The 25,839-nt window shown below is 40.2% G+C and overlaps 1 protein-coding gene across 1 annotated transcript; it reads right to left on the bottom strand.

Annotated features, from left to right (window-relative positions):
• Positions 1-13,679: 13,679 nt before the first annotated feature.
• Positions 13,680-23,918, bottom strand: arxa (aristaless related homeobox a). Its single transcript, XM_035412853.1, has 5 exons — positions 23,545-23,918; positions 22,366-22,915; positions 20,200-20,245; positions 17,920-18,254; positions 13,680-14,228 (listed from the first exon to the last, which is right to left on the bottom strand). The coding sequence occupies exons 1-5, from the start codon at positions 23,729-23,731 to the stop codon at positions 13,988-13,990; spliced, it is 1,359 nt and encodes a 452-aa protein (XP_035268744.1). The 5' UTR covers positions 23,732-23,918; the 3' UTR covers positions 13,680-13,987.
• Positions 23,919-25,839: the final 1,921 nt, after the last annotated feature.

Raw genomic sequence — 25,839 nt, 5'->3', positions numbered from 1 at the left:
CATTGTGTTACCTAATTCGGCGATAGTGATTTAACAGACATTTATTTTAATGACAATCTTAGAGATTATTACTTTAAGTCAGTTAATTCACTGTAGCAAAGCAGCCAGCAACGTGAACCAGAGAGACATCCAGAATTGTGAATCAAAGATCATGGGTTTACATTTTTTTGGTAGTGATTGCAGTGAATTGAAAGCATTTCTCGAGTCCCAGCAATTTGAAAATTTGAATCCATCAAATGACAGAAGGTTACCTATCCAAATAGTGGCGAAAGACATGGCATCTGATCAGGAAATTTCCAGGCCATCTCTAAAGAATTTTAACGCTATTTTTATCAGCAGACTCCAATGTGCCAACAAACATTCAATCGATTGGCTGTTCACAGTAACTTGTGCTTTGCACAAGTTACTGTGAGCAGCCACTGATTCAGGACTACAAGTTCACTGTTTGTAACCTTTACTAAATTAGATGTCAAAAGCTAAAGAGATAGAAGTGATCACTTCTGAGAGAGAATTCATATATCAGTAAAAATTCCCAGGGAAATCAATTTAGGATGATTGTAGATACAGTCTAGGACAGAATTTCCGGAGGCATTGTATGGAAAACCATCGTTAACCCCTTTAGCGCCCTGTTTTTTAACACAAGCCTGAAAAGGACATACCCAAAATCAAACTGTTAATATTCATGAGCCTTTCTGACTACAGGCATAACCTTATGAGGGAAGGTTGGAAGGTTTATATATACAGTGCCCTACAAAAATATGGGAACAGTAGAGTGATTTTTTAAAATGTTGCTTTATGCACAGGCATTTGGATATGAGATCAAAAGATGAATATGAGACAAAAGTGCAGACAATCAGCATTTATTTTGAATGTGTTTACATGCATATATGTTTTACCATTTTACAGAAACGGCAGTTTTTTTGCATCGGCTCCCCCAATGAAGATAGCTGTAGTACAGACTTGGCAGAGCATCACCAGGGTTACTCAGTAACTGGCGATGTCCATGGGTAGCAGACTCCAGGCAGTCATTGAATGCAATATGATGATTTTATTTAAGATTATCAAATTACTGTAATTTCTACATGGATCACTGAATATGGATGTAAAGCTGACAGACTGATCTTTAACCTCATAACCTAATTATTTTATTTCAAATTCTATGAAGTGAAGTACACAACCAAAATGTAAGCAATTGTGTCACTGTCTAAATTGGGACTACACTTCAGTTATTGGCACCCCCGCATTTCATAATTTCTCCACCAATAACACCACTGATTCTCTGATAATGTTTGATTAGGTGGAACACAGCAAGAGATCTGAAAACTGCCTCCAAACCCCCTCCAGATCCATCAGTCTTTGGTCTTCACCTGTGGACTCTTCTCTTCAGCTAATTCCACAAGTTTTCAATAGACATTAAGCAAGGGACTGGGATAGCTTGATTTTGTGCTCAGTAAGCCATTTTTGTGGTTTTTAAAGAAGGCTTTGCAAATACAGTCCTGCTGGAAATTCCAACCACCACCCGACTTTATCCCGGCAGTAACATCCACATTTTGGTCTAAAATCTCCAGGTACTTAAAGTCCATGATGCAATGTATTTTGCAAGTTTCCCAGGGCTTTTTAAAGTAATGTAGCCCCACAACATTACATATCCACCACCATACTTAACTGTGGGGATTAAGTTCTTTTGTCCATGATCATACCATTTTTAAACCAAACCCACTTTTGTGTTTGTGGCTAAAAAGCTAAATTTTTGTCTCATCTGGCTAATAAATTCCAAATTCCAATTATTTACATTGTAGTTGGATGAGAGTTGAGGCTTTCTTCTGGCAAGCCTTCCAAATAGCTTGCTGGCATGGAGGTGTCATCTAACTGTAGTTTTGGAAACTTGGTGACACCAAGATGCAACTAACTTCTGCAGTTCTTCAACTGTGATCCTTGGAGAGTTTTTTGCCTTTTAAATCATCATCCTCACTGCAGGCAAAATACACTTGCGTTGTCTTCCAGGCAGGGTCATCATAGCTCCACCTGTTTTAAATTTTTTAGTTGCCCTGAATGTGCATATTGATATTTTAAGGCGCTTGGCTATTTATTATAACTATTGAATGATTTACAAAGGTCAGAAACCTTTTGTTAATTCCAGAGAGGACTATAGGTTTATGTGTTAATATATTTTTAAGAAAAAAATGGCTGTTCTTCAATTCTAGCACGAACGCACCAAAAATCAGGGTCTTGATTGAAGCCCATGATTAGTTTAACCATTTGAATCCCTTCCTCCCCTTTTTTCTCTTTCTCACTTTATATGTATATACACTTACCGGCCACTTTATTAGGTACACCTTGCTAGTACCGGGTTGGTCTTCTGCTGCTGTAGCCTATCTACTTCAAGGTTCGACATGTGTGTTCAGAGATGCTCTTCTGCACACCTCTGTTGTAACGAGTGGTTATTTGAGTTACTGTTGCCTTTCTGTCAGCTCAAACCAGTCTGACCATTCTCCTCTGACCTCTGCCATCAACAAGGCATTTTCACCTTTTTTGGACCATTCTCTGTAAAACCTAGAGATGGTTGTGCATGAAAATCCCAGTAGATCAGCAGTTTCTGAAATACTCAAACCAGCCTGTCTGGCACCAACAACCATGCCACATTCAAAGTCACTTAAATCACCTTTCTTCCCCATTCTGATGCTTGGTTTGAACTTCAGCAGATCGCCTTGACCATGCCTACATGCCTAAATGCATTGAGTTGCTGTCACGTGATTGGCTGATTAGATATTTGTATTAACGAGCAGTTGAACAGGTGTACCTAAAGTGGCCGGTGAGTGTATATTCTGTGTGTGTGTGTGTGTGTGTGTGTGTGTGTGTAAAAAAAAACAAAAAAAAACAAGAGGCCTTGTACACAGTGTGGTAACACAAGGTGCTGGTTCAGCAAAACACAAATCAAACGTGAAGGCCAGCAATAGCTGGTATTTCTGAACCGCTCATTCAGAAAAAATAAATAAAACACCTGATTTAAATGATTCAACTAATCATGGACTTCAATCAAAACTTTGATTCATTGGTTCAGGTGTTTTAGGGCTGGAATAAAACACTACACTTGCCTTTCTTGAATGATATGATATATATATATAATTTTATTTTTGTTTATTTGGAATCAAACAATTCACACGTGGCTGGTAAATGGTAAATGGACTACATTTATATAGCGCTTTTATCCAAAGCGCTTTACAATTGATGCCTCTCATTCACCCATTCACACACACACATCAACGGTGAAAGCCTGCCATGCAAGGTACCAGTGGCTAAAGTGCACATTCTCTGATTTTATTTAAGAGCATTTTATGTATTTTGGATTCACCATGTAGAAATTAGGGCACTTTTTATACATAGTCCCCCCAATTCAGGGCACCAATATGTTTGCGACATATTAATGTTATGTAAATGAAATTAGTCAGGTTTAGTACTTTGTCACATATCTTTTTCTTGAAGTCGGTGAACCATAGACATTATCAGGTGCTGAGTATCTTCTCTAGTGCTGCTCTGCCAGGCCTATACTGCAGCTATCTTCAGCTCCTGCTTTTTTAGGCTAGTTCCCTTAAGTTTTTTCTGTAAAAAAAAAAAAAAAAAACATGTTTAATTGGATTGAGTTCAGGTGAATGATTTGAGCAAGCAAGAACTTTGAATGTTTTGCATGTTTGGGATCATTGTCTTGCTGCAGGATTAAGTGCTGTCCAATAAGTTTGGAGGCATTCGGTTGAACCTGAGCAAATAAGATGCTTCTGTACATTTCATTCTGCTGCTGCTGTCAGTAATTACATCATCAATGAAAAAAAGTGAGCCAGTACCTGTGGCAACCATGCACACCCAAACCACAACACTGCCACCATGTTTTACGGATGAGGTGGCATGCTTTGGATTTTGGGCAGTTACTTTTAGCCTCCACACTTTGCTTTTGTCATCACAAGTGAATTTCATCTGTCTCATCAAGGCCTCATCTGTCCACAACACCTTTTTCCAGAACTCTGCAGGGTCTTTTAGGAACTTTTTAGCAAACTGTAACCTGGCCATCCGGGTTTTTCAGCAAACACTGGTTTGCATCATGCAGTACTGCCTCTGTTGTTCTGTTTGTGAAATCTTCTGCGGACAGTAGTCACTGACACACCTATGCCTGTCTCCTGCAGAGTGTTTCTGATCTGTGGGACTGCTGACATTTGAATAAAAGCAGAGCATCTGCACTTGAGCCCCATGTAAGTTGTTTGATTACAATGCTAAGATTTTGAAGTACAAAGCCAAATTAAGAAGAAATATGTCCAAAACATTATTGAGCACATTATATATACAGTGTATATATGTGTGTGTGTGTGTGCGTGTGTGTGTAAGAAACCCCTCAGATACACCAAATGGTGCGTCATGGTTACCAACAGCAAGAAACCAAATCTTGTCATGTCGAGGGCACAACAGCAAGAAACTCTTCCACAAACCAAACAGCAGAAGTACCCCAGAGGCAAAGGAATGCATGTAGTCTTACCCAGTGCTACTGGAACAGAATTTAATTTAATGTCTTGATTATCTGACTCCAAAATTGTGTTTTAACCTTTCCTCTGTGTGAACAGTTATGCGTAGATGGGAGGAATCTGCTCTCCACCAGTAGTGTGGCTCTATATGGATCGCTATCTAACTTGGTAGACGCGGACATCTATGGCTTGTGTAGCTTGCATAAATCAAATTGTGTTTCCTGTGAGTTCTGTGTGTATGTTATGACCTCAAACTGCCAGGAGTGCAGTGTTAAGACTCAGAGGAATGCAAAGTTAACATGAATGCAATTTAATATTTAGTATGTTCAATAATAATGACAATATACAATGACTCAAAATGTGAGTGTTGAAATGGCTATATGCCTGTGGTGCGTAGGAGACCCTGTTGACCAGTCTCCCCAAACCATTGTACTTCTCTCCTTATATACAAGGAAAACCCCAAGTCATCAAATAAAGACACAATTATGACAAAACAGTACAACAATGAATACATATATAGTGCAGGCCAAAAGAATTAGGCCATCTGTAGTTTAAAACAAAAACTTTAGCTTGAGAATTCAGTCAATATATACACATTTAACAACAATCAAAAGTAAAAACTTTTTTTTCCAATTTCTACTAAGAATAACACAAAAAGATGACTTTTACTTGAAAATAATCTTAGATACGACTTTCCTCAAAATAGCCTCTTTTGGCTTTAATTGCAATTAAATTAATTATTGAAAGTCAGTCCAATAATTTTGCAAAGTGGAATATGGAGGGGTGGGAGGGAGGTGGAGGGGTAAATAAATTGAGTGAAATCTTATCTACCTTGAGTTTTTTTTTTTGTTTAAACCCCCAGTTAGCTTAATACCTTTAGCCTGTTGTGCAGGTAGAATAGGCACAGAAGTTGCAATAAATATTGCAAAAAAGGAGTTAGGCTTTGATGTGCAGAGCCAAGTAAACATTATGGCAAGAAGCTTCGCAGTGAGAAATTTCAAATAAGCTTAAGATTTCCAGGTACAGTGTTCAATACACACTCAGAAGGTTCCTGCTGATGGGCAGTAATGTTAACACACATCTAAGCTTAACACCTTTTTCCTTGACATATTTCTTGCAGCTTTAGTGGCTATTTTACTTATGCTAAATATCAATATTGTTAGGCTACCTGTGGCCTAAGATAAGATTTCAGTCCATTTAACTACCCATCCACCTTTCTCCCACCCGACATTTTCAAAATGATTAGATAGACATCCAATAATTTAATTGTAATTAAAGCCAAAGGAGGCTATTTTGAGGAGGAAAGTTATGTCTAAGATTATTTTAAAGTAAAACTTATCTCTTGTGTTATTGTAGGTAGAAATGGAAAAAAGTTACATACTTTGTTATGTTATTCAATAAATGTGCACATATGAAATGAAGTATCCTCTACCTAAGGTTTTTTTTTTTTTTTTTAACACAGGTGGCCAAATACGTTTGGCCTGAACTTATATATATATATATATATATATATATAACCTTTTATATATTCAACTAATCATGGACTTCAATCAAAACCTAGATTGGTTGGTTCTGGTGTTTTTAGTGCTGGAACTGAAGGTAAACCTGCACTTGCCTTTCTTGAATATGATTAGCACCCCTGGACCAGTTCCTGTTTCCAACTGAGGACTATGGTGTTGTAGTTGAACAGAGGCTTCGTGAGGGCAAATTCCCTTTCTGACTTGGAGAGGTTAGAGATCTGTGGGCATACCTTTGTATGAGGAGGGGGAAGAGGAAATATAGAATTCTAAAAGTTGTATTCGTGGTGGTTTGAGTGAAACCATTCGAAACTGGTTTGAAAAAAAGGTGGCTTCAGAGGTCATGAGATTCCCGGAGCCTCACTCTTCCAGGACCAGACATGGGGGTATTCATATTAGAAAATCCGCATTTAAGGATTTTTTAAAGTCTGCCGTTCAATAAACTACTTTTCTTTACACATCGGAAGGGGACTGGCTTTTATCTAGCCTACCGTTTTAAAATTAAGATTTCATTTTTTAAAGGATGGTTTGAGATGCGTCCTTATACAACAACCAAACTACGTGTTCTCCTTCTTCGCTTGCGACGCCGATTTATGATAATGTTCAAGTGCTCATTTCATACCATTTCGTCCTCGCAAATTCCTATTTCCATAAATGCTGCGCTACAAATCACTTTGTATTGCGGCGGCTAATGGCTGATATTTGGAGTGCCTCCACACTTAAGAGCGAGTCTTGATATGCCCTAAATTGTGACTCTGTATGTGTGTGTATATATCCATTATATATTTATAAAATCACACCAGCTATGGGTGGGTAAAATACTTAACGGCTGCAATTCTCGGAGATTGCCTTTTATTGCAATTTACAAGATTAAGTCATCAATTCGGATTCGTAGTTTCAGCCTGGAATTCCTTTGACTCCTGGAAGCATTACCGCACTGGCGGAGGCTGTTTTCAAACCGCGATGTTCAATGGCGAAGGGGGTTTTGCATTAATTTAACCACTAAGCTAATAAGTAGGAATCGTTTTGTTATGCTAAGCTTTATTGCCTTTCTTTTCAACGAGAATGGTGGTGTTGAGCAAAGCAGCGGACAAGGAATTCTTTGATGAGAGAATTAGCGGTCTATTCTCTCCCCATTATTCGTATCATAGTGGAAGATGTAAGTACCCCAAGGTGTCAAAGGAGAGCCGGCCCTATTACAGAGTGTTCTCCTTGTTTTTCTGAATGGTCGGCTATGAGATGATAAACCGCTTAATACACTGAACTAATTGGATGAGAGCAAAAGAACCGGAGGAATTAAGGGAAGCCAAAAAACGAAAAGAGAAAGTGCGAGCAGACTGCCATTCACCCTTTTCACCGGGGGTTCGTCCTCCGTGTCTCCAAGGGGAGCGAAAGGCTCCTTCCAGCGGATTACTGGTTTATGAGGGCTGTGTCAGAACTGCTGCAAAAAACGCGTCCGGGGTTGAATTAAGATTTGAAACGATTTGAGATTGCCTACCCATAATGGGAAGCACAAAGCCTCATGAATCTAAAATCGGCCGCAGTCAGATCGCATCTGGGTGCTAAAAAATAAATAGAAGATGAAAAGCCACCATAGAAATAGGTGTGGTTTTTAAATTCTGCATTAAAAATGAAGCTTGTTAGATGTTCGTTATCATTATCGTTTAGCAAGTTAACTGCCTAGTTTCTTTATGTGGATGCACTTTCTGAGTATGATTTGAATAGTAGCTATATAAAGACTAAATATTGCCGCCTATTTGGTTAAATACTTAGTTGTTTAATTAAATAGCCTATATTACCATTTAAGTTTATCGATATGCCTACTCTGTATACCTGTACAGTAGGCTATATGTAGCCTGTGTCATGTGTATGTATTTTCTCTAAATAAGTTTACAGGGATGTTGGCAAAATGTGGACGAGATAGAACGCATGCCCAATGAATACATAAACGATGAGTCGACAGGCTCTCTGTTCACCAGTGACCACTTTGAAGGGAAAAAAAGTTTGAGAATAGGCCTTCTGTGGAGCGCGGGTCAGTCACTCCTTGAATTGTAGCAAGCATCCCTAGATATTGGGAGCAAATTGGGTTGCTATTCATTAATAATGTTCACAATAAGATTAAGCCATTCTGGAAAATCTCATAAAACCCCCCTAAACACGCTCCAGTGGTCTCCGTGGAAGAATAAGGAGAAAAAGCCCTCGCCATTCAGGGGAGGAGGGAGGTTTGCTAGAGAGAAAATTGGTTCTTTGCTTAACGCTCTTTTGAAAAGACAGAGTTTGTCATGCGCGTGACATGTCAAATGTTTGATATGCACTTGATGGGAGTCAGGGGGTCCTTAGCGCGCGAGATTTATGGAGAATATCAAGTGCAGAATAGAACAGATCCAGATGGAGACCCCACAGCACCCACCCACCCCTACATTCCGCTTTATTTCGCTTCTCTAAGATCCCGCTTGTTTGCAGCATCAAAATGAGACAGGATTAGCGAGCGTAAAACAAGGAACGTGAAGGCTTTTCAGTGGGGCAGGCATTAAAGAGGAAAATTAATCCGAGAGGTAATTTCACGCGATTTGGTTCAGTACCATGGATGGGTCAAATAAGGAAAAATGACTCCGCTGAAAGAAGCGCATTGATTGCCGTAATGGCGCTGCCTCTCGTGTGAGATCCAGCGGGGAGGATTTTGGAATTAAATCGCAGAACTCGACAGAAAGGGATTCGGACAAACTAGTTGTTACTCCATTAATGAGACAAGAGTTGCTTCTCAGATGTTAATACCAATCTTGCCCCCACTCCCTATTTTTCGGCAAGGCTTGTTTTGTTAACAAGAATATATTGTGGGCATAGGCTAGGCCACACAGTTTTAATATTTTAAATGATTTTTTAAAAAACAATTATTCAGTGTCAATGAAATTATAGATTCGCTCATATGTGGGATGCATTTGTCCACTCTTCTATTATTATTTGTGGAGATTTATAATTGTACGTCATTTGCCATTGCTTATGATACTTGTGATATTGTTCTTGTTTGTTTAACCAAAACATCCTCTGGAAAACATTTAAAGGATTAGTCATTATTTAGGAATTACTAAGACAATTCGAGGTATGTATGTGTGTGTATACATATATGTACATACATACATATATATATATATATATATACACACACACACACACACACACAGTGAGCTCCAATGTTTGGGACCAAGGACAAAGACTTATATTTTCTATTTGACTTTGGTCTCCACAGTTGTAGACTTGTAATCAAACAATTTGCATGGGTTTAAGTGAAGATTATTGGCTTTTGTTAAAGGCTATTTCTTACTATTTCACTATATATAAATTATAGCACTTTTTATACATAGTCCCCCCATTTCAGGGCACCATAATGTTTGGGACATATGCCTTCACAGGTGTTTCTGATAAGTCAGGTGTGTTCAATTGCATTCTTAGTGCAGGTATAAGGGAGCTTTCAGTATCTTTAATTGCCTTTGGAGTCTGTTACTGGCATTTGTCAACATGAGGACCAAAGTTATGCCAATGAAAGTTAAGTTAGCCATTATTTGGCTGAGAAATAAGAAAACCAGTCAGAGACATAGGCCAAACCTTAAGCTTACCAAAATCAATTGATTGATACAGTATGTAATGAAGAAGAAAAATAGCACTGGTGAGCTCAGTAATCACAAAGAGGCTGGTAGGCCATGGACCTCAACAGTTGATGGCCAAAGAAATTACATCATATTGAAGAAAAAACACCTGTCCGACAGATTCAAAACGCTCTTCAGGAGGCAGGCATGGATGTGTTCACAGAACAACAGAGGCTACACTGCAAGATGCAAACCAATAGTTAGCTGTAAAAACAGTATGGCCAGGTTACAGTTTACTAAGAAGTGCCTAAAAGAGCCTGCAGAATTCTGGAAAAAGGCAAGAGCAAAGTATGGAGTCCAAAAGGAACTGCCCAAGATCCAAAGCACACCCACCCCCCCACCCCCTCCACCCCATCCATCTGTGAAAATGAAACTAGGTGGTGATATGGTTTGAGCATATATGGCTGCCACAGGTTTTCCTCACTTTTCTTCATTGATAATGTTACTGCTGATAGCAGCAGCAGAATGAATTTTGAAGTGCACAGAAGCATCTTATTTGCTCAAGTTCAACCAAATGCCTCAAAACTCATTGGATGGCGCTCCATCCTACAACAAGACAATGATTCCAAATATACTGCTAAAGCAACAAAAGTTTTTTTTCCAAGCCAAAAATTCTTGACTGAACAAGTCATTCACCCAAACTGAATCCAATTAAACATTTCTTATGTTGAAGAGAAAACTTAAGGCGACTAGACCGAAATGAGCAGGAGCTGAATATTTCAAGCAGTCATTGCATGCAAAGGATATGCAACAAAATACTAAACAGGACCAGGCCCGGATCTAGACTGCTCAGATTGGGGGGGGAAGGCAATTAGAAATTTGGGGTGAGCACCTTTTCACACAGTGGGCTATACTACAGCGTTGAACTGTTTTCCTAGTGTTTTCGGTACTAGCTCGGATTAAACAAACAAGACGTATTGTTGGTTGGGATGGTACACTATTATTCAGATATAGATGATTTTCAGCAGCAGGAACTACACTGCTGACTGCACTGTGTTGGTCTGAAGTGGGCAGGGAAGGTGTACAGGGATGCAAACTGATCAGGGGTGAAAAAGGTGACAAAGATGTGAACCCCCGGGAAGAACATTTTTAAAATATCAGCATTAAAATGTGGATTTACAGTCGATTGTAGCATGAGGATATAGAGAAAAACTCACCCTAGAATTAATGTAATCTTACTGCTACAAAAGTAATGTAAGGGGGACATCAGTTCAGGGCACTTAAAAAATAAATAAATAAACAGTCAAGAGAGTGCAAAGCCGAGTCCAAAATTGGCACATAATAAAGTTGATCAATTGGGTGGGCATTGCCCACCCCTGCCCACTTCTAGATCCGGCCCTGAACAGGACTAATTTAATTGACATAAAATGAATATGTCCCAAACATTATGGTGCCCTGAATTGGGGGGGGGGGGGGGGGGGGGGGACAATACATTAAAAAAATTGAACCATATGTTATGGAGCTCACTGTATATACGTACATAAAACATTTTATGTAACAGCCTGTATAAAAATAGGCATCCTGTAATCCACTGAAGGGATCACTTCTCCTTTTTCTCCTTAAACCTGTAGACCCCCCATCTAATAATAACACCCCTTCCCCAATATATAAAAAAAAGAAAATGGTCTGTATCTACAAAACTGTGCTGAAGTGGTGATTTAGCAAACTAGTAACAATGTAACTTCCTATAACTAATCTTTGACTGGACACCAGGGGCGTCGTAGTGGGAGGAAAAGTGGGACTGACTACCCAGGGCCCGAATGGGGGGAGGGCCCTCGAAAAGCCTGGAATGATGCATGAGAGACATGGATCAAGAGAGGAAGCGGGCCCACAGAGACTGCTTATGTATAGGGCCCAGAATTTTTTGTTACATCCTTGCTGGACACTCTGCATTGGAGTGCACAGAGATTTGCTGCCATTTGAATTCCAAGAAAAGCCAGTTTGGGGTTATTTACAAAGCTAGTTCATACAACCTATGCATACTGACTTAGGCTGTAGGCAGTAGGACCAATTCAAATAGTAATTTGGCCCATTCTCCACATCCAATGTACTGTATGGTTCATATAGTGCGAGGAGCCGTGCAATTTCCAGTCATTAAAACGGTATAAGGCGAAGGAAGCTCTATTGGCACAACAAGCCATTTCAAGATTATGGAACACGGCTGTGAGCAAGTTCAAAGATGTTATCTCCACCCACCAACACGTTTTGGGAAAGAAGTTTGGTTAGACAGAATGACGTCACGATTCCTTTTCGGCGGAATCTGGAGGCAATCCGTACCTTCTGGTGTCAACAGGTAGCTGCAATAATCACAAGCTTTTCCTAACAGCCCCAACTCGCACGCTTTTTATGCTGTTTATACGACAATCCGAAAATGAATGTATCTTTAGGGAGCCTCTGTGTAAATATTTGCGATGTCTTAACCACATGACATGGTCTCTCTTCCTGTCTTTTTGGTGGTCATTGCTGATTGTCCGAATAGTAGCCTATTTCTCTAGAATAAGCAACGAAACAGTTGTTCATTTTTGAACTGGGAAAGTGAACGACGGGTTTTAATCTTCCTTGTCTTTATGTGCACACAACATTAAAATAAATTATAGGATTTACTCGTAGTTTACTATCTACTACAGCCTAATATATCTGTTTAGTACTTCGCCCGCATTTCAGACTACTTATTGCTTCCGCTTCAGAAAACAAGACTTAAAACTTGTTTTGATAACATCTGACACGTGCAACATTCTAATAACAAATGAGAGAAATTTAATTTGCTGAAAAATAATTCCCTAAAAAATGAAATGCTTTTTAAAGTAGCGTCTTTCTTTTGCAAATATTACCGTTCAACCTCGGAAAAAATAAGCCATTTCTTTTGAGGCAATCTTTCAAATAAATAAATAAATAATACACAAATAAAAAATACATAAAACAAATCGTTTTCTTGCTATACAAAATTAGCTTATTAATTTAACACTGGTTATCATCTTGTATCGGAATTTTGTTTTAAGTTCCAATTTTAGGTATTTTGTTTCAAAGGCCTAGCACAACACAAGGAGCAGCATTTTTTACTGTCAGTAAACATAAAACGCGCAAATGAATTCACTTTAAGATAATTTTGAAAGGTTACATTTTAAGAAAAAATGAAATGCAGTGGGGATTCTCTGCCGTTACTTATTTTTGCACGAGTCTGAAAAGAATATTTTTCTCCGTATTTATTTATTTTAGTATGTCGCTTTTCGGTCTCTAACTAGACCATGAAAAGTACAAACACTTACATTACAAAAAAGATCGTTATCTCTTGCGGTTTCTAAAACCTCCATTGGCTCATAAATACAGGATGGACATAAATAATATTCTAAGAACCTAATATTTCACACGCAAAGTCTACGGGAAAACGTCATCAACACAATACTACATCAAGTGCAACTTATTTAAACATTTCGAAATATACAAGGCTTTTTCATTTTTTCTTCTTTTCTTCTTTTTTTTTATTTAACACCATTATATACAGAAGTACTCCTCACAGTTCCGTGACTAACAGAGTCACCGCGTGGCAGTATAGCTTCCCTTTGGCATAGCGACCTTGGTTCATCTTGAGGCTGAGCAACGGTGTCTCTGGTGTGCTGATGTGCACCAAACTGTCAAAATGCAATTTGTCCGGAATCGATCACCGCTCTTACATGCATGTACATATGAGTCCCACTCACACACATTTAGATGTGTGCGTGTGGTTGTGTGAAAGTGTGTGGGTGTGTATGCATATAAAGTCCTGGTTATCATTGTGCACTGTAGTCTTCATTACTATCTGAACCTGACCCAAAAAGGATTCAAACAATTTGATATACAGTAGGCTAGTACTAGAAAGCACCCTTGAACAGGAAGAGACCAGAAATGTCAGCACTTGTTGAACACATTCTTTTCTTGTTGACAAAACTGTTTTTGTTTTTTTGCCTTGTGTACTCATAATAAGTAGATATGTAGAAAGGTTTGAGTCTGTAAGATTGGTTCATCGGAGTATATGTCCTTACCAGTTAAACTTAAGGGGGGGGAGGGGGTACTGGGGGTTGAACTTCCTGTCTCAGATCCCTTCCACACGCTGTCACCTAGTGTTGTGTTTGTAAGCTAGGAGGACCTGTCTCCTTTGACCAGATTCTCAGTTAGGGAATGGAGGGGACAGGGCAGGACAGGGCAGTCAGAGTCTGGTGGTCAGCTCACAGGGTTGGGGAGTTAAGAAGTGAGGGTTGGTGTGACTCCGTTCTCCAGGTATCAATCTTTTTGATTTTGGTCTTGCTCTTTGTTGAAAGGTGGGGTGGCTGCAGAGGGTGGCTCAGCACACCTCTTTGCCAGTTCCAGGGGGGGATAGGACATTGAGCTGTGTCAGCTGAGCTGAGTGTTCTTTCGCTTTGAGCCGCAGCGCCGCAATGCTGGAGGCACGACGGTCAGCCGCTGTAGAGGATGGGTCTGGCAGGGCAGGGGGCTGGACCTGACCCTCCACTGGGGGGGCTGGCTGGCGCAGAAGAGCAGCAGCGGTGGAAGCACTGGTCAGGGGACCCATACTGGAGAAGAGTCTGAGAGAGGGGTGAGAAAGAATAGGGAGAGGAAGGAGAGATAGAGAAGGGTGGAGAGATACAGGATGTTTGAGTTATCCTCCTTCCAGGACAAGTTGGGTGAATCAGAGAATAGCTGGTAACTACAAATACAATTCGCACACACAAAAACGCACACACACTCATGCACACAGACACACATACACACACATACACTCACACACATGCATGGAAGCAAAACCACATACATATGTGTGCATATGTAAATTATTCCGTGACATAAATTACACCCATTAATATCTCCACTGTGAATTTTGAAGCTTTTATGTGCCTTAATAAAGGAAGTCACTAACAAATTGTCACATTCCACCACATCACATCACCACCACTCAAGTCCATACTAGTTTCATACTAGTCCACCTGCATGTGACTGTGCTTGGATATAGCCTACACAGTTGGTGTATGTTGGTAGAAGTAGTAGTTCTATGAAACCAGGCAGAAATTAAGCTCTGTGGATGTTTTTGGGTAACTGTGGGATTATATTTGGAAAGATATGTTGCTGTTGCGTTGAGGCCACTGGAAGACCTACAAGATGTATTTTATTGTGGTGAGCTGCATCAAGTATCTAGGAGCCTTGTCACATTTTAGCAAAAATATCTGGATGGACAGATACTACTCCAGGTAAGTGAAAACATTATTTTTGTGTGAATTACCCCCTTTTTTCTTTTTCTATTTTATCTGTGATTTTAAATAAACTTGTTGATCTCCTGCCAGCAACCCTTCCTGCCAATGTAATGAGGGTATGGCAGACATGCGACCCCTCTGATTCACTTGATGCCTAAACTCAATATTTTCCTCACTGCAGTGAGGAAAATATCAGTCATATACTGCCTGTTCTGGGGGATAACGAGGTCAGCATATTATTGGTACATGGGGCATTGACCAGGAGTGGCCTCACAAATGCAGATCCCGGACCAATGGGACTTGGACAGCCAGACACAGAGCTAAAACTTTTGCTTTGGAACAAGTGTCTTTCAGCGTAAGCCACCCAGGCTTTAATTCCCGCCTGGTTAGCATCAATTAAATTGGATTAGCATCAATCCAAACATAACACATATCTCCCCACTTGCATACATTCTCAATGCATGAACATAGCACTTTGGGGAGATTACATTTGCACTTCCTCTGGTAGCTTGCTTCACTGGCTGTGTGCATTATCATCAGCCAATCAAAGCAACACAAGCATCATGGGTGTAACATGCTTCAGAGATAAGTGCATGCTTGTCTGTTGCCCTCCTGAATCGACTTTGGCGGTTGGGCTGAACATTGTAGTGTGAGTGTGAATGGGCATTCCAGATTGGGGCAGGGGGGCTGGGTAAGCATTAACAAGCAAGCTGTCCTGACCAGCTAAGCCCCTCCAGTGTGGCTGCTGCCATCACTGTGGATTTTAAACAGTTGTTTAAAACCCACATTATATTGCCATTGTATTGCTCCAAGGCTGAGTTACGGGCAGTAATAAAACCACAAATGATGGTATGAATTTGAGCGGGTTAGCTTTTTACGACAGGCAGCCATGCAAACCTGGCAGCTGCAGACAGGGTGGTCATTGAGAAGTGCTTAAGAGAGGAGTTTAATGATGTCATTATTGCCGTGTGGTTCTTACAGAGGGGACTGAGGGTGTAGAGTGTCAGTGATGCGATCCCCTAAACTCACAGAGAGAAGGAGAAAATGTCCTATTTACACGACACTAGGTGATTGTCAAGTGAGAGTTTCTCCTGTGTCTAAACCAGAGTAGCTGTACTGCTGGTGGGGACAGGCTCCCAGGAATCCTCTGACCATTCTACGGTATGACATGGCAAATGACAGCCCAGCACTCACTGTCATGCTTACTGTTACATTCATCCTCACTGCAGTAAGATGGATACATTTGCTGTGCTCCCACAGCTGTTTGAGGTGAGAGTCCAGCAGAGTGAGCCATACAAGCCAGAGAACAAGTGTAAATGTACCAAAGAGGCCACACAAGTAAGAGAGATGCTGGTGTAGTGGTGTATTGCGTGGTATAGAAGTGTATGAAGTGGAACACTGATGAGAGAGTACAGGTGCATAAAATGGTGTGCAGGCAACAGATATGATGTGTAGGTGGTGTACAGGGGAAAGTTAGGATGATTCCAAGGGCCCTGACTGACAGGGGCCCTAAAAAATATGGTGTGGTTACCAGTAATTGAGCAGGAATGGGGTGGCCTGGGGTGGTGGGGCCCAATGTGAGATCTTTTCAAGAGGCCCAAAATCCCTGCCGGTGCCCCTGCAGGTGTATGAGATTGTGTGCACATTACAGAGGTGGTGTACAGGTGTATGAGATGATGTGCAGGTGTATGGGGTGGTGTACAGGTTACAGATGTGGAGTACAGGTGTATGGGGTGGTGTGCAGGTTACATAGACGGTGTACAGATGTATGGGATGGTGTGCAGGTTACATAGGTGGTGTACAGGTGTATGGGGTGGTGTGCAGGTTACAGAGGTGCTGTACAGGTGTATAGGGTGGTGTGCAGGTTACAGATGTGGAGTACAGGTGTATGGGATGGTGTGCAGGTTACATAGGTGGTGTACAGGTGTATGGGATGGTGTGCAGGTTACATAGGTGGTGTACAGGTGTATGGGGTGGTGTGCAGGTTACAGAGGTGGAGTACAGGTGTATGGGGTGGTGCGCAGGTTACATAGACGATGTACAGGTGTATGGGATGGTGTGCAGACTACATAGGTGGTGTACAGGTGTATGGGGTGGTGTGGAGGTTACATAGGCGGTGTACAGGTGTATGAGATGATGTGCAGGAGTATGGGATGGTGTGCAGGTTACAGAGGTAGTGTACAGGTGTATGGGGATGTTGTGCAGGTTACAGAGGTGCTGTACAGGTGTATAGGGTGGTGTGCAGGTTACATAGGTGGTGTACAGATGTATGGGGTGGTGTGCAGGTTACAGAGGTGGAGTACAGGTGTATGGGGTGGTGTGCAGGTTACATAGACAGTGTACAGGTGTATGGGATGGTGTGCAGGTTACATAGGTGCTGTACAGGTGTATGGGATGGTGTGCAGGTTACAGAGGTGGTGTACAGGTGTATGGGATGATGTGCAGGTTACATAGGTGGTGTACAAGTGTGTGGGATGGTGTGCAGGTTACAGAGGTAGTGTATAGGTGTATGGGATGGTGTGCAGTTTACAGATGTGGTGTACAGGTGTATGGGGTGGTGTACAGGTTACACAGGTGGTGTACAGGTGTGTGGGATGGTGTGCAAATTACAGAGGTGGTGTACAGGTGTATGGGATGGTGTGCAGGTTACATAGGTGGTGTACAAGTGTGTGGGATGGTGTGCAGGTTACAGAGGTAGTGTATAGGTGTATGGGATGGTGTGCAGCTTACAGATGTGGTGTACAGGTGTATGGGGTGGTGTACAGGTTACACAGGTGGTGTACAGGTGTGTGGGATGGTGTGCAAATTACAGAGGTGGTGTACAGGTGTATGGGGTGGTGTGCAGGTTACAGAGGCAGTATACAGGTGTGTGGGGTGGTGTGCAGGTTACAGATGTGGTGTACAGGTGTGTGGGATGGTGTGCTGGTTACACAGGTGGTGTACAAGTGTGTGTGGTGGTGTGTAGGTTACAGAGGTGGTGTGCAAGTGTGTGGGAATGTGCAGCGATGGTGAGTTGGATGGTGCTTACCTGCCAAAGGTGGGACTAATGAAGGCGGGATGTCTGAACATGGCAGCACCCAGGAAGGTGCTGAGGCCAAGGGGGGTACCAGCAGGGGGCAGGGTGGAGCTGGATGGGGGTGGCGGAAGCCCTGGGAAGGCAGCAGCAGCAGCAGCAGCAGCTGCAGCAGTCCAGGCTGACTCCAAGGCAGGGTGGTGATGGGGGGGGAACGGCCCACCTTCCAGGTAGTGACTCAGGGGGTGAGCTGCAGCTAGGGGGCCAGGGAACGGCAGGCCTGGAGGATGTGTCTGGACCCCTGCCTTCTCACGCTTCCTCCATTTCGCCCGTCGGTTCTGGAACCAGACCTAAAGGGTGCAGAGAATGGGAGTGAGGGCTGGGGTCACCCTGAATGCACAGAGGAGGCAGTACTCCCTTTTGAAAACAGGAGACTGAAAGGTTACTATGTGTGTGCTTTATGATTCAGTTAATCAGTTACTGACTTCCATCTCAGTCCTATGACAAGCCAAAGACCCTGGTCGTAGACTGCATTCAGTTTTTTGCTCCTTGCTTCAAGCACTTGCCTGCATACTGTCGGGGGTAGACCTACGTTTGACTGCATCCAAGACACAGATTGAATCAGGAATTGACAAACCACTCTGAAGTCTGCACATGAATAAATTTGCTTGTTTCGTTTTTTTTTTTTTTTTTTTTTTTTAACTCAAGCTTTGTGCTTTAAGAATGGTCATTTTCGAATGAATGTTTTTCTGGGAGAGGTTAATTATATTCGCATTCTAGGAATGTCAAGGTTTCACACGCATGTGCAAGCATGCGCTGGCTGGCGGAGAGGGAGGAAGATGCTGTCGCTTCAGTTAACACATAATTTTGGTTCGATTTAACGAGGTGACAAATAGGCGGAAAGCCGGCGTTAATTGCGCAGGCCTAAACCCTTTCCCTCATGGCCCGTTACCCTAAGTTTGCTAATTAAAATCTGGTTTAGGCAGCCGAAAAATGGGGCGGGAGAGTGACAATTAAAAGCCCTGTTAACAAAAGTTTGGAACTGAACAGCGCTTAATAATTATCAATATTCTTTAAATTAAATTCTCTGAAAATATAACTGATTGCGAGGGACTATTTAACTTTCCCACGAACTTTATTTTCTCAGATTTGCCTTGACGGCCCGCTAACATAGCGACTCTGACAACAGGAGAAAATGTCAACAGTAGAAAAAAAAATGAAGTGGGAAGGGCGAGGTTCACACGTCAAAGACACCCCCTCCCCCCCTAACCACCACCACAGCTTAAAACTGTTGTGCTGTTGTGCATGACCCATATGGAATTTATGAGTTTTATCGCCTCTTGATTGTGACTGGTAAGTGATTTGTTCACCTACAGTCCGGAAAAGACATCTGTTTTATGCTGGCAATAAGAACACTGGTGTTTTCCGGTGTTTGTTCTGTCTCTTTGGTTATGAGACTTGGGTTTGAAAATGCAAGCTACACTTTCAATGGGGAAGGGGGAGGCGCAAACAGCTTTAATAGCGTCTCGCTCGCTGGAAATGCAAGGCATCGGATCAATGCTAGGCTATTGCAATCAGAAAATGGGAAATCAAATAGCATTATCCCGCCCCTCCCTCTCCCTGGTACAGAAGATGAAAATTCAAACACCATTTTCCCCTAGAATCGCCGTGTTTGCTCAAGCGCTAAGTGCGCTTTTATGAACCACAAGCGATCTCTTAATTGCAGCTAAATGCTTCACATTGCATAGGCTATAATAGCTGGCCGTGACTGAAGAAATTACCGAGGTCCTTCTGGATTGATACCATTAAATAACGTTCAGAAAATACTATTTTGTTATATTTTTCGATATGTGGCATTCTTTCCATTTGAAACGGATGACCAACTCGCCTGAAATTGAGAATACGCAAGGAATTCCATTTAAACTAAATGTTTTTAAAGAGTTACAAGGAGTAGAAATCCATACGGCCATGTATGTCAATTTAACGCACGATAATTGTACAAAATATAAAGTCATATGAAGTCAAATTTCGAAAAAAAAGGAAATGAAATAAGCCAAAATGGGGAACTTCCACGAAAAATGAAATGATATGATAGCCTTACATTATCACCATTAAAGACAACAACAACAATGTAATAATAATAATAATAATAATAATAATAATAATAATAATATTTATAATAATATTAATTATTATTATTATTATTATTATTATTATTATTGTTATTATTATTATTATTATTACTATTACACGCACACACACTCACACAAATTACGGATATACTCGCAGTTTCACCTGTACTCGCGCCTCCGTCAGGTCCAGCCGCATTGCTAGTTCTTCTCTAAAAAGGGGAGAAAACATTAAAACCTCTCAGCTTTTGTCGGGACTGTTTTTTTCCAACACAAGAACGGGAGGAAGACTTATCCACATAAATTGTAACGAATTATATAACACAAGCATAGACACAACCGAAATCCAAGAAATACATAACAATACAGTCGAGTAGCTCTAACGTAACAATTCTGAAATTTATGCAGAAGCTGTAACTGCTGTGACAATAAATAAATACATAAAAATATAACATTGCGACTGGTGTTCAGAAAATAGCGTCTTTATCTGCTGCGCAGGAGGGATAAGCAGCGTAATTTATTATTATTATTATTATTAGTATTATTATTATTATTATTATTATTATTATTATTATTAATAGTAGTAGTAGTAGTCGTAGTAGTAGTATTACTATTATTATTTATAATAGAAAAAGATGATGAAAAAACAATCAGTAACAATCATTTTTGTTAATCTTGTAAAACAAAATTATATTGCTAATATTAAAAATAAATGGTTTAATTACTTAAAGTGAACTCTTGTTTGTTGTAATCTATTTCCTTATTTGACGCTTTCCCTTAAAACTAATTCATCAATAGAGAAGCGATAAGGAGTTGAATTTTCCGATTTGGCCACCTGCCTTTATTTGAAGGCCTATCACCATTCAGCACATATGATAAAAGTAGTCTTTATTCTTTGCTGTTTTAATTTGTTTTCCTAAGCTTTTATTATTATTATTATTATTATTATTATTATTATTATTATTATTATTATTTAGAAAGGAACATAATAATTCGCCATTTCCACTTACTCACATCTCAATCTTCGTTGTCAGCGAACAATGTAAAACGGACTGACTGAAATGAAAGTTCATCAAGTGAATGTGTATAACTATTTAATAACTTCTGCCTATGGCCTGGGCATTTGTTCAGTAATTGTCCACTCGCGTCTCATATAAAAGGGAATTGATCTGTACTGGGGGAAGGGGGTTAAAGTTTTTGAAGGACTCGAGTAAATTCTAAAGCCACTTGTCTCTTGTTATTATCAACTCCCTTCACTTGCGAGACAACACAATCTGTTAATTAGTGGAATTAGGCCTATTTCAAACTATCAAAACGTTATATAATAAATCTGTGAAAAAGTGTTGCAATTGTAATCACGCGAACACATTATATATTTTTAGATATCCACAATACCACTCCTCCAGCCTTATCTGCGTGGGGCTTTGGATTCTGGAGAGGCAAATGTGCAATCACTGAATTAAAATTTGTAATGTGGTGTGGGGCGAACACTAGAGACCTGGAACCCCATTCCTGATCCATGGTCTCATTTGCGTCTGCACCGTGTAGTAAATAATATCTGTATCGGCAATAACCGTGTAGTATGCTATAGACTACGGCGTGACCGGCAACAAACACCTGGTATCTTATGTTCTTTACGCAACTCGCTTTGTTTATGGGAGAGGACATAATATGTTTTGTACTAAACAACATATCCTAATCCGAATGTTTTGAAATGACTCATTATTAGAACGACTCAGATTTATTTAAAGATGTTAGGACTCATTATCAGCAGGCCTAAAGACCGCAGACGATGGTAATATTTCGGTTATGTCGTTAAAATTAAATTAAATTTATCTAAAGTACTCGTGTTACAATGAAGTAGCCTAGTGATTCTCTCTCCAGTCTGTTCATTTGTAGCACATTTTAATAACTCGATATTTATAAAATTATAAAAGTACAGGCTATACGAAATAAGCCTCTGTCAAATGATGGAGATTGGTGAAACCTGCAGAAAATATAATAATAATAATAATAATAAAATAATAATCATGATCATGAGAATAACAATAGAAATACTAATAATGACCCTACACAATAACAATGTTAATTAACTTTATATGAGTCATATAGGGATCATATATATCATACACTATCAGAGTAAAACGTGCTCTATCAAAAATGAAAAACGCCTAATCTTCAGAAGGCTACTTGTCGTTTGAATGTTTTTAGTGAAACCCGTAGCATCGTTTTTTATTTATTTATTTTTTTATATCACCTTCAGACGGACCTTCTTGATAATAAATTAAGTCGACTGTTACATAATTATTGGAGAAGCGCTCACGCGCTGTACCTGGTGAATACGTCCGGGTAGTGAGTTTTCTGGAAAGCCCTCTCCAACTCTTCCAGTTGGTAACTGGTGAAGGTAGTCCTGTATCTTCTCTGCTTTCGTTTTAGCATCCCCTCCTCCGAGTCGCTTCCCGCAGACAAGCACACGCTGTCCTCCCCATCTTTAACATCCCCATCGTTGTGAAGCCCCTCTTCCGCCTTCGGGGATAGATCCGCCTCCCGGCAAAGCTCCTCTTTCACCGCGTCCTCCTCAAACTTCAGCGTTCCCAGTTCCACGAGCTCATCGGTCCCTTGCTCTGGGCTCTTGTCGCCCGTATTCTGACTGAGAGAGGCGTTTTCCCTGTATGATTTGCTTCGGCTGATACTTACCTGTGGTGCCTGGATAATTTTGAGGTTCTCACAGGTAGCTGGGTCGAGCAGCCTCTCGCGGTCTCCCTTTTCCCCGAGCTCATGAAAGCCCCTGTCGGAGTCCAAGTATTTTCCCCCGTACAGCCGGCGCAGTTTAGGTGGCAGGTGCACTTCCGAGTCGAAAGTTAAGTTATCTTTTGGGGAACCTACGAATAGAAACCCGACATAGAATTCGGTGATTAATCTCATTTTTTGTTGTTTTTCGAAAAACCTTAGAGATAGAGACACCCTACGTTGTGATCTAATTCATGAACACCTAAGGGCCCACAATAGGTAGGCTACTCTGGCCCAAACAAAAACTACAAATACAGCCAATAGGCTTTATAAGCCTTTGAACGTATCAAATAATACTGCAGCATAATAAATCTGCTATATATAGCATTTAAATAAATGGTTGCACCAGACATATGTCTACCATAAAAATAAATATTAGCCAATTTGCTTGTGAAATAAGCCTAAAATTTGTTACAAAGTTGAATACACTATTATGTGTATTAAACGTCTGTTTCGAGCGACAATCAAACAAGAAATGTCTGTCAGTTTCTCCTTCACGACCGAAAAAATATCAAATAACTTAATTTTCCTTCGCCCTATGCTTCTCAGTAAGAAATAAAATAATAAATAGCCTAAGAATCGAATCGTAACGGACAGCAGGCTACTCCAGTCTATTTGGTTGCTTGTTCCCTGATATATTTATAAACGCACTATTTAGCGTCGTCGATTAAATAACAAACGCTTATGGGTGCAGTGGAGACCCCAGTCAATGTTGCCTTACCTTCAACCGCCTTATTGTGCTCCGCTCTGCCGGGCAGCGTTGGCAAACTTTGCGTCCCTATCAATCTCATTTTACACGGACTCCTCCTGCCCAATATACTATCTATACAGTACGAAGAGAGCAAAGTTGGAGATTTACTTTTGCACTCCGTTCTTTCTGAGATATCGTCCTCATATTGACCGCTCATTTTGTTCCCTTTAGGCCGATGGACCTTTTTATTTCAAGGAGTGAGTAAATGTGTCGCTCTCTAGATGTTTCGACCCCCCTGTCTCTTCTCTCTGGCGTCTAACTCCCGGATACTTATGACATGTGCAATGAGCCGCAACAGCTCCGCTCGCGATTCTGTTACATTGACGTGTATAGCCAATCTGATTGGTTCCCAGGGAAAAAAGATGGTCTTTATCTTTTCTTTGCCATTAAAGTTCAACTACAAGAACAAATCAAATTTCGAGATGGAGTACCGACCCGATGAACTGAACTCTAATACTTGAACTGTAGTATTTACCTCTATAATGCATTTTTTTCTTTAAAAAAATAAAATAAAAAAAGACAGAGGACTATACAGAATATACGATACCATAATATACTAATAAACTGTCGAATATTCAATAAATATATAGTAGCCCATCGTATGAATTTCTGTGTAGGCCTACCATGCATGAAGACATGCATATATATATATATAGACTTCAATGCACTTTAGAATAGCCTGCTTGTAACTACAGGCTACTGTGATACATAGCCTGCGTATGCGAAGCATGTCTAGTAAGTTTCTGTAGAAATAAATCTGAAAGTATAACGGTATGCTTTTGTATTGTTTCAGTGACGGTCATCCCTAAAAAAACTTTTTTCAATTTGTTGGACTGCTCCTGGTGCATGTGTAAGGAAAAATCCCTTGTCCTATAGCGCGAGCACCGGGGCACGGGTTCTGTCGTTGTAGCCTAAGTCTTGAGGAATTAAAAAGCACAACGCTGCCTCGCTTGCGCAAAATAACTTTCGGTAATATGAGCTTGGCCATTCTCCTGTAACGTAATATGAATAGATCAATATCTTATTACAAATAAGTCGAAGATTACAAATTGACTCTCAATTTTAGACCCTCGATGTACAGAAAAAAACGAACATATAAGCCTATGCATAATTTAAGTTGTGAAAAATTCAAGACACCGAACGAAAAAAAATCAATGAATTATAAATATTAAAATATATAAACAAAATAAATTGCAATAAAATATCGAGTATATAAAAAACAAGCATGGCAAGGATTCCGTTTATTATTGGGTTACTGTGTAGAATTTTCAACGAGCCTTTATTTTGTTTTTGAGTAAACATCATAAAAATTTAACCAAGATTTGTATTTAACGTAATTCATTTAATTGACCACTTAGGCTATTACCATCAGTTGCTCTAGGCCTACCCAGTTCATATAAACAAATAAAAATATACTAGTCTCACGATAAAATAAAATAAAATAAAATAAATTATGACTAAATTCCTCTATATTTTAAAACACGAGTATTACATTTGATCCATTAAAAAAAATAATTGCCTTGCCTCAGGACGGCCATTCAAGTATAACGCGCAGAATGGAATTGGCACAGCAATCTTAAACGACTTAGATGATTGACTTAAAAAGTGATAGTGTGGCGATAATAGTGAGCAATTGCTCTGTAAGGATACTGCGGGTTGAACGCTTTCCCCCCTTGCAATAACGCAGAGAAGAGAGGCGAGATAGATTGAGAATGTAATTTTAAATGAAAGTCTATTTAACCTGCTGCGAATGGCGCGACCTCATCCGCGGCTCAAACCCATCACTGCTAAAAGGATCATTTTCAGAATTCAATCCCAAAACCTCAACAAGCTACAATTTACTCTTTCTTCTCTATTTATGTACCTGCTCCGTTATGTGGCCATAACTGTCAAGAATGAAAATAATAATAAAAATATCTTTTGGGAAAAGTGTAAAAAAGAAAAAGTAGAACAACCAACTTCAAAGTATTACAAATCATGGCCACAACTGCGTGTTTCATGGATGACTGTAGACCAAAAACTTAAAAAGTTCATAACCAAATTTAACCCTAAATTAGTTTTAAACAACATCAAAGGCCTTCTATCTATCTATCTATCTATCTATCTATCTATCCGTCTATCTGTCTGTCTATCTGTCTGTCTGTCTGTCTGTCTGTCTGTCTGTCTATCTATCTATCTATATATCTATCTATCCGCATAATGCTCTGCGTGAAGAGGTTTCATACACTGACAAGTTGATAATGATGTAAATGTTTTGCCATGCTC

This window comes from Anguilla anguilla, chromosome 4 (genome assembly GCF_013347855.1).
Source record: "Anguilla anguilla isolate fAngAng1 chromosome 4, fAngAng1.pri, whole genome shotgun sequence".
NCBI classification, from domain to species: domain Eukaryota; kingdom Metazoa; phylum Chordata; class Actinopteri; order Anguilliformes; family Anguillidae; genus Anguilla; species Anguilla anguilla.
This window is presented reverse-complemented; position numbering and strand designations above follow the sequence as displayed.

Coding starts and splice junctions, on each gene's coding strand:
- arxa (XM_035412853.1), bottom strand. CDS start 23,731: ATGAGCGGTCAATATGAGGACGATATCTCAGAAAGAACGGAGTGCAAA. Junction 18,255..20,199: donor TGACGGAGGCGCGAGTACAG/GTGAAACTGCGA, acceptor TGCACCCTTTAG/GTCTGGTTCCAGAACCGACG. Junction 14,229..17,919: donor ATTAGTCCCACCTTTGGCAG/GTAAGCACCATC, acceptor CCCCTCTCTCAG/ACTCTTCTCCAGTATGGGTC.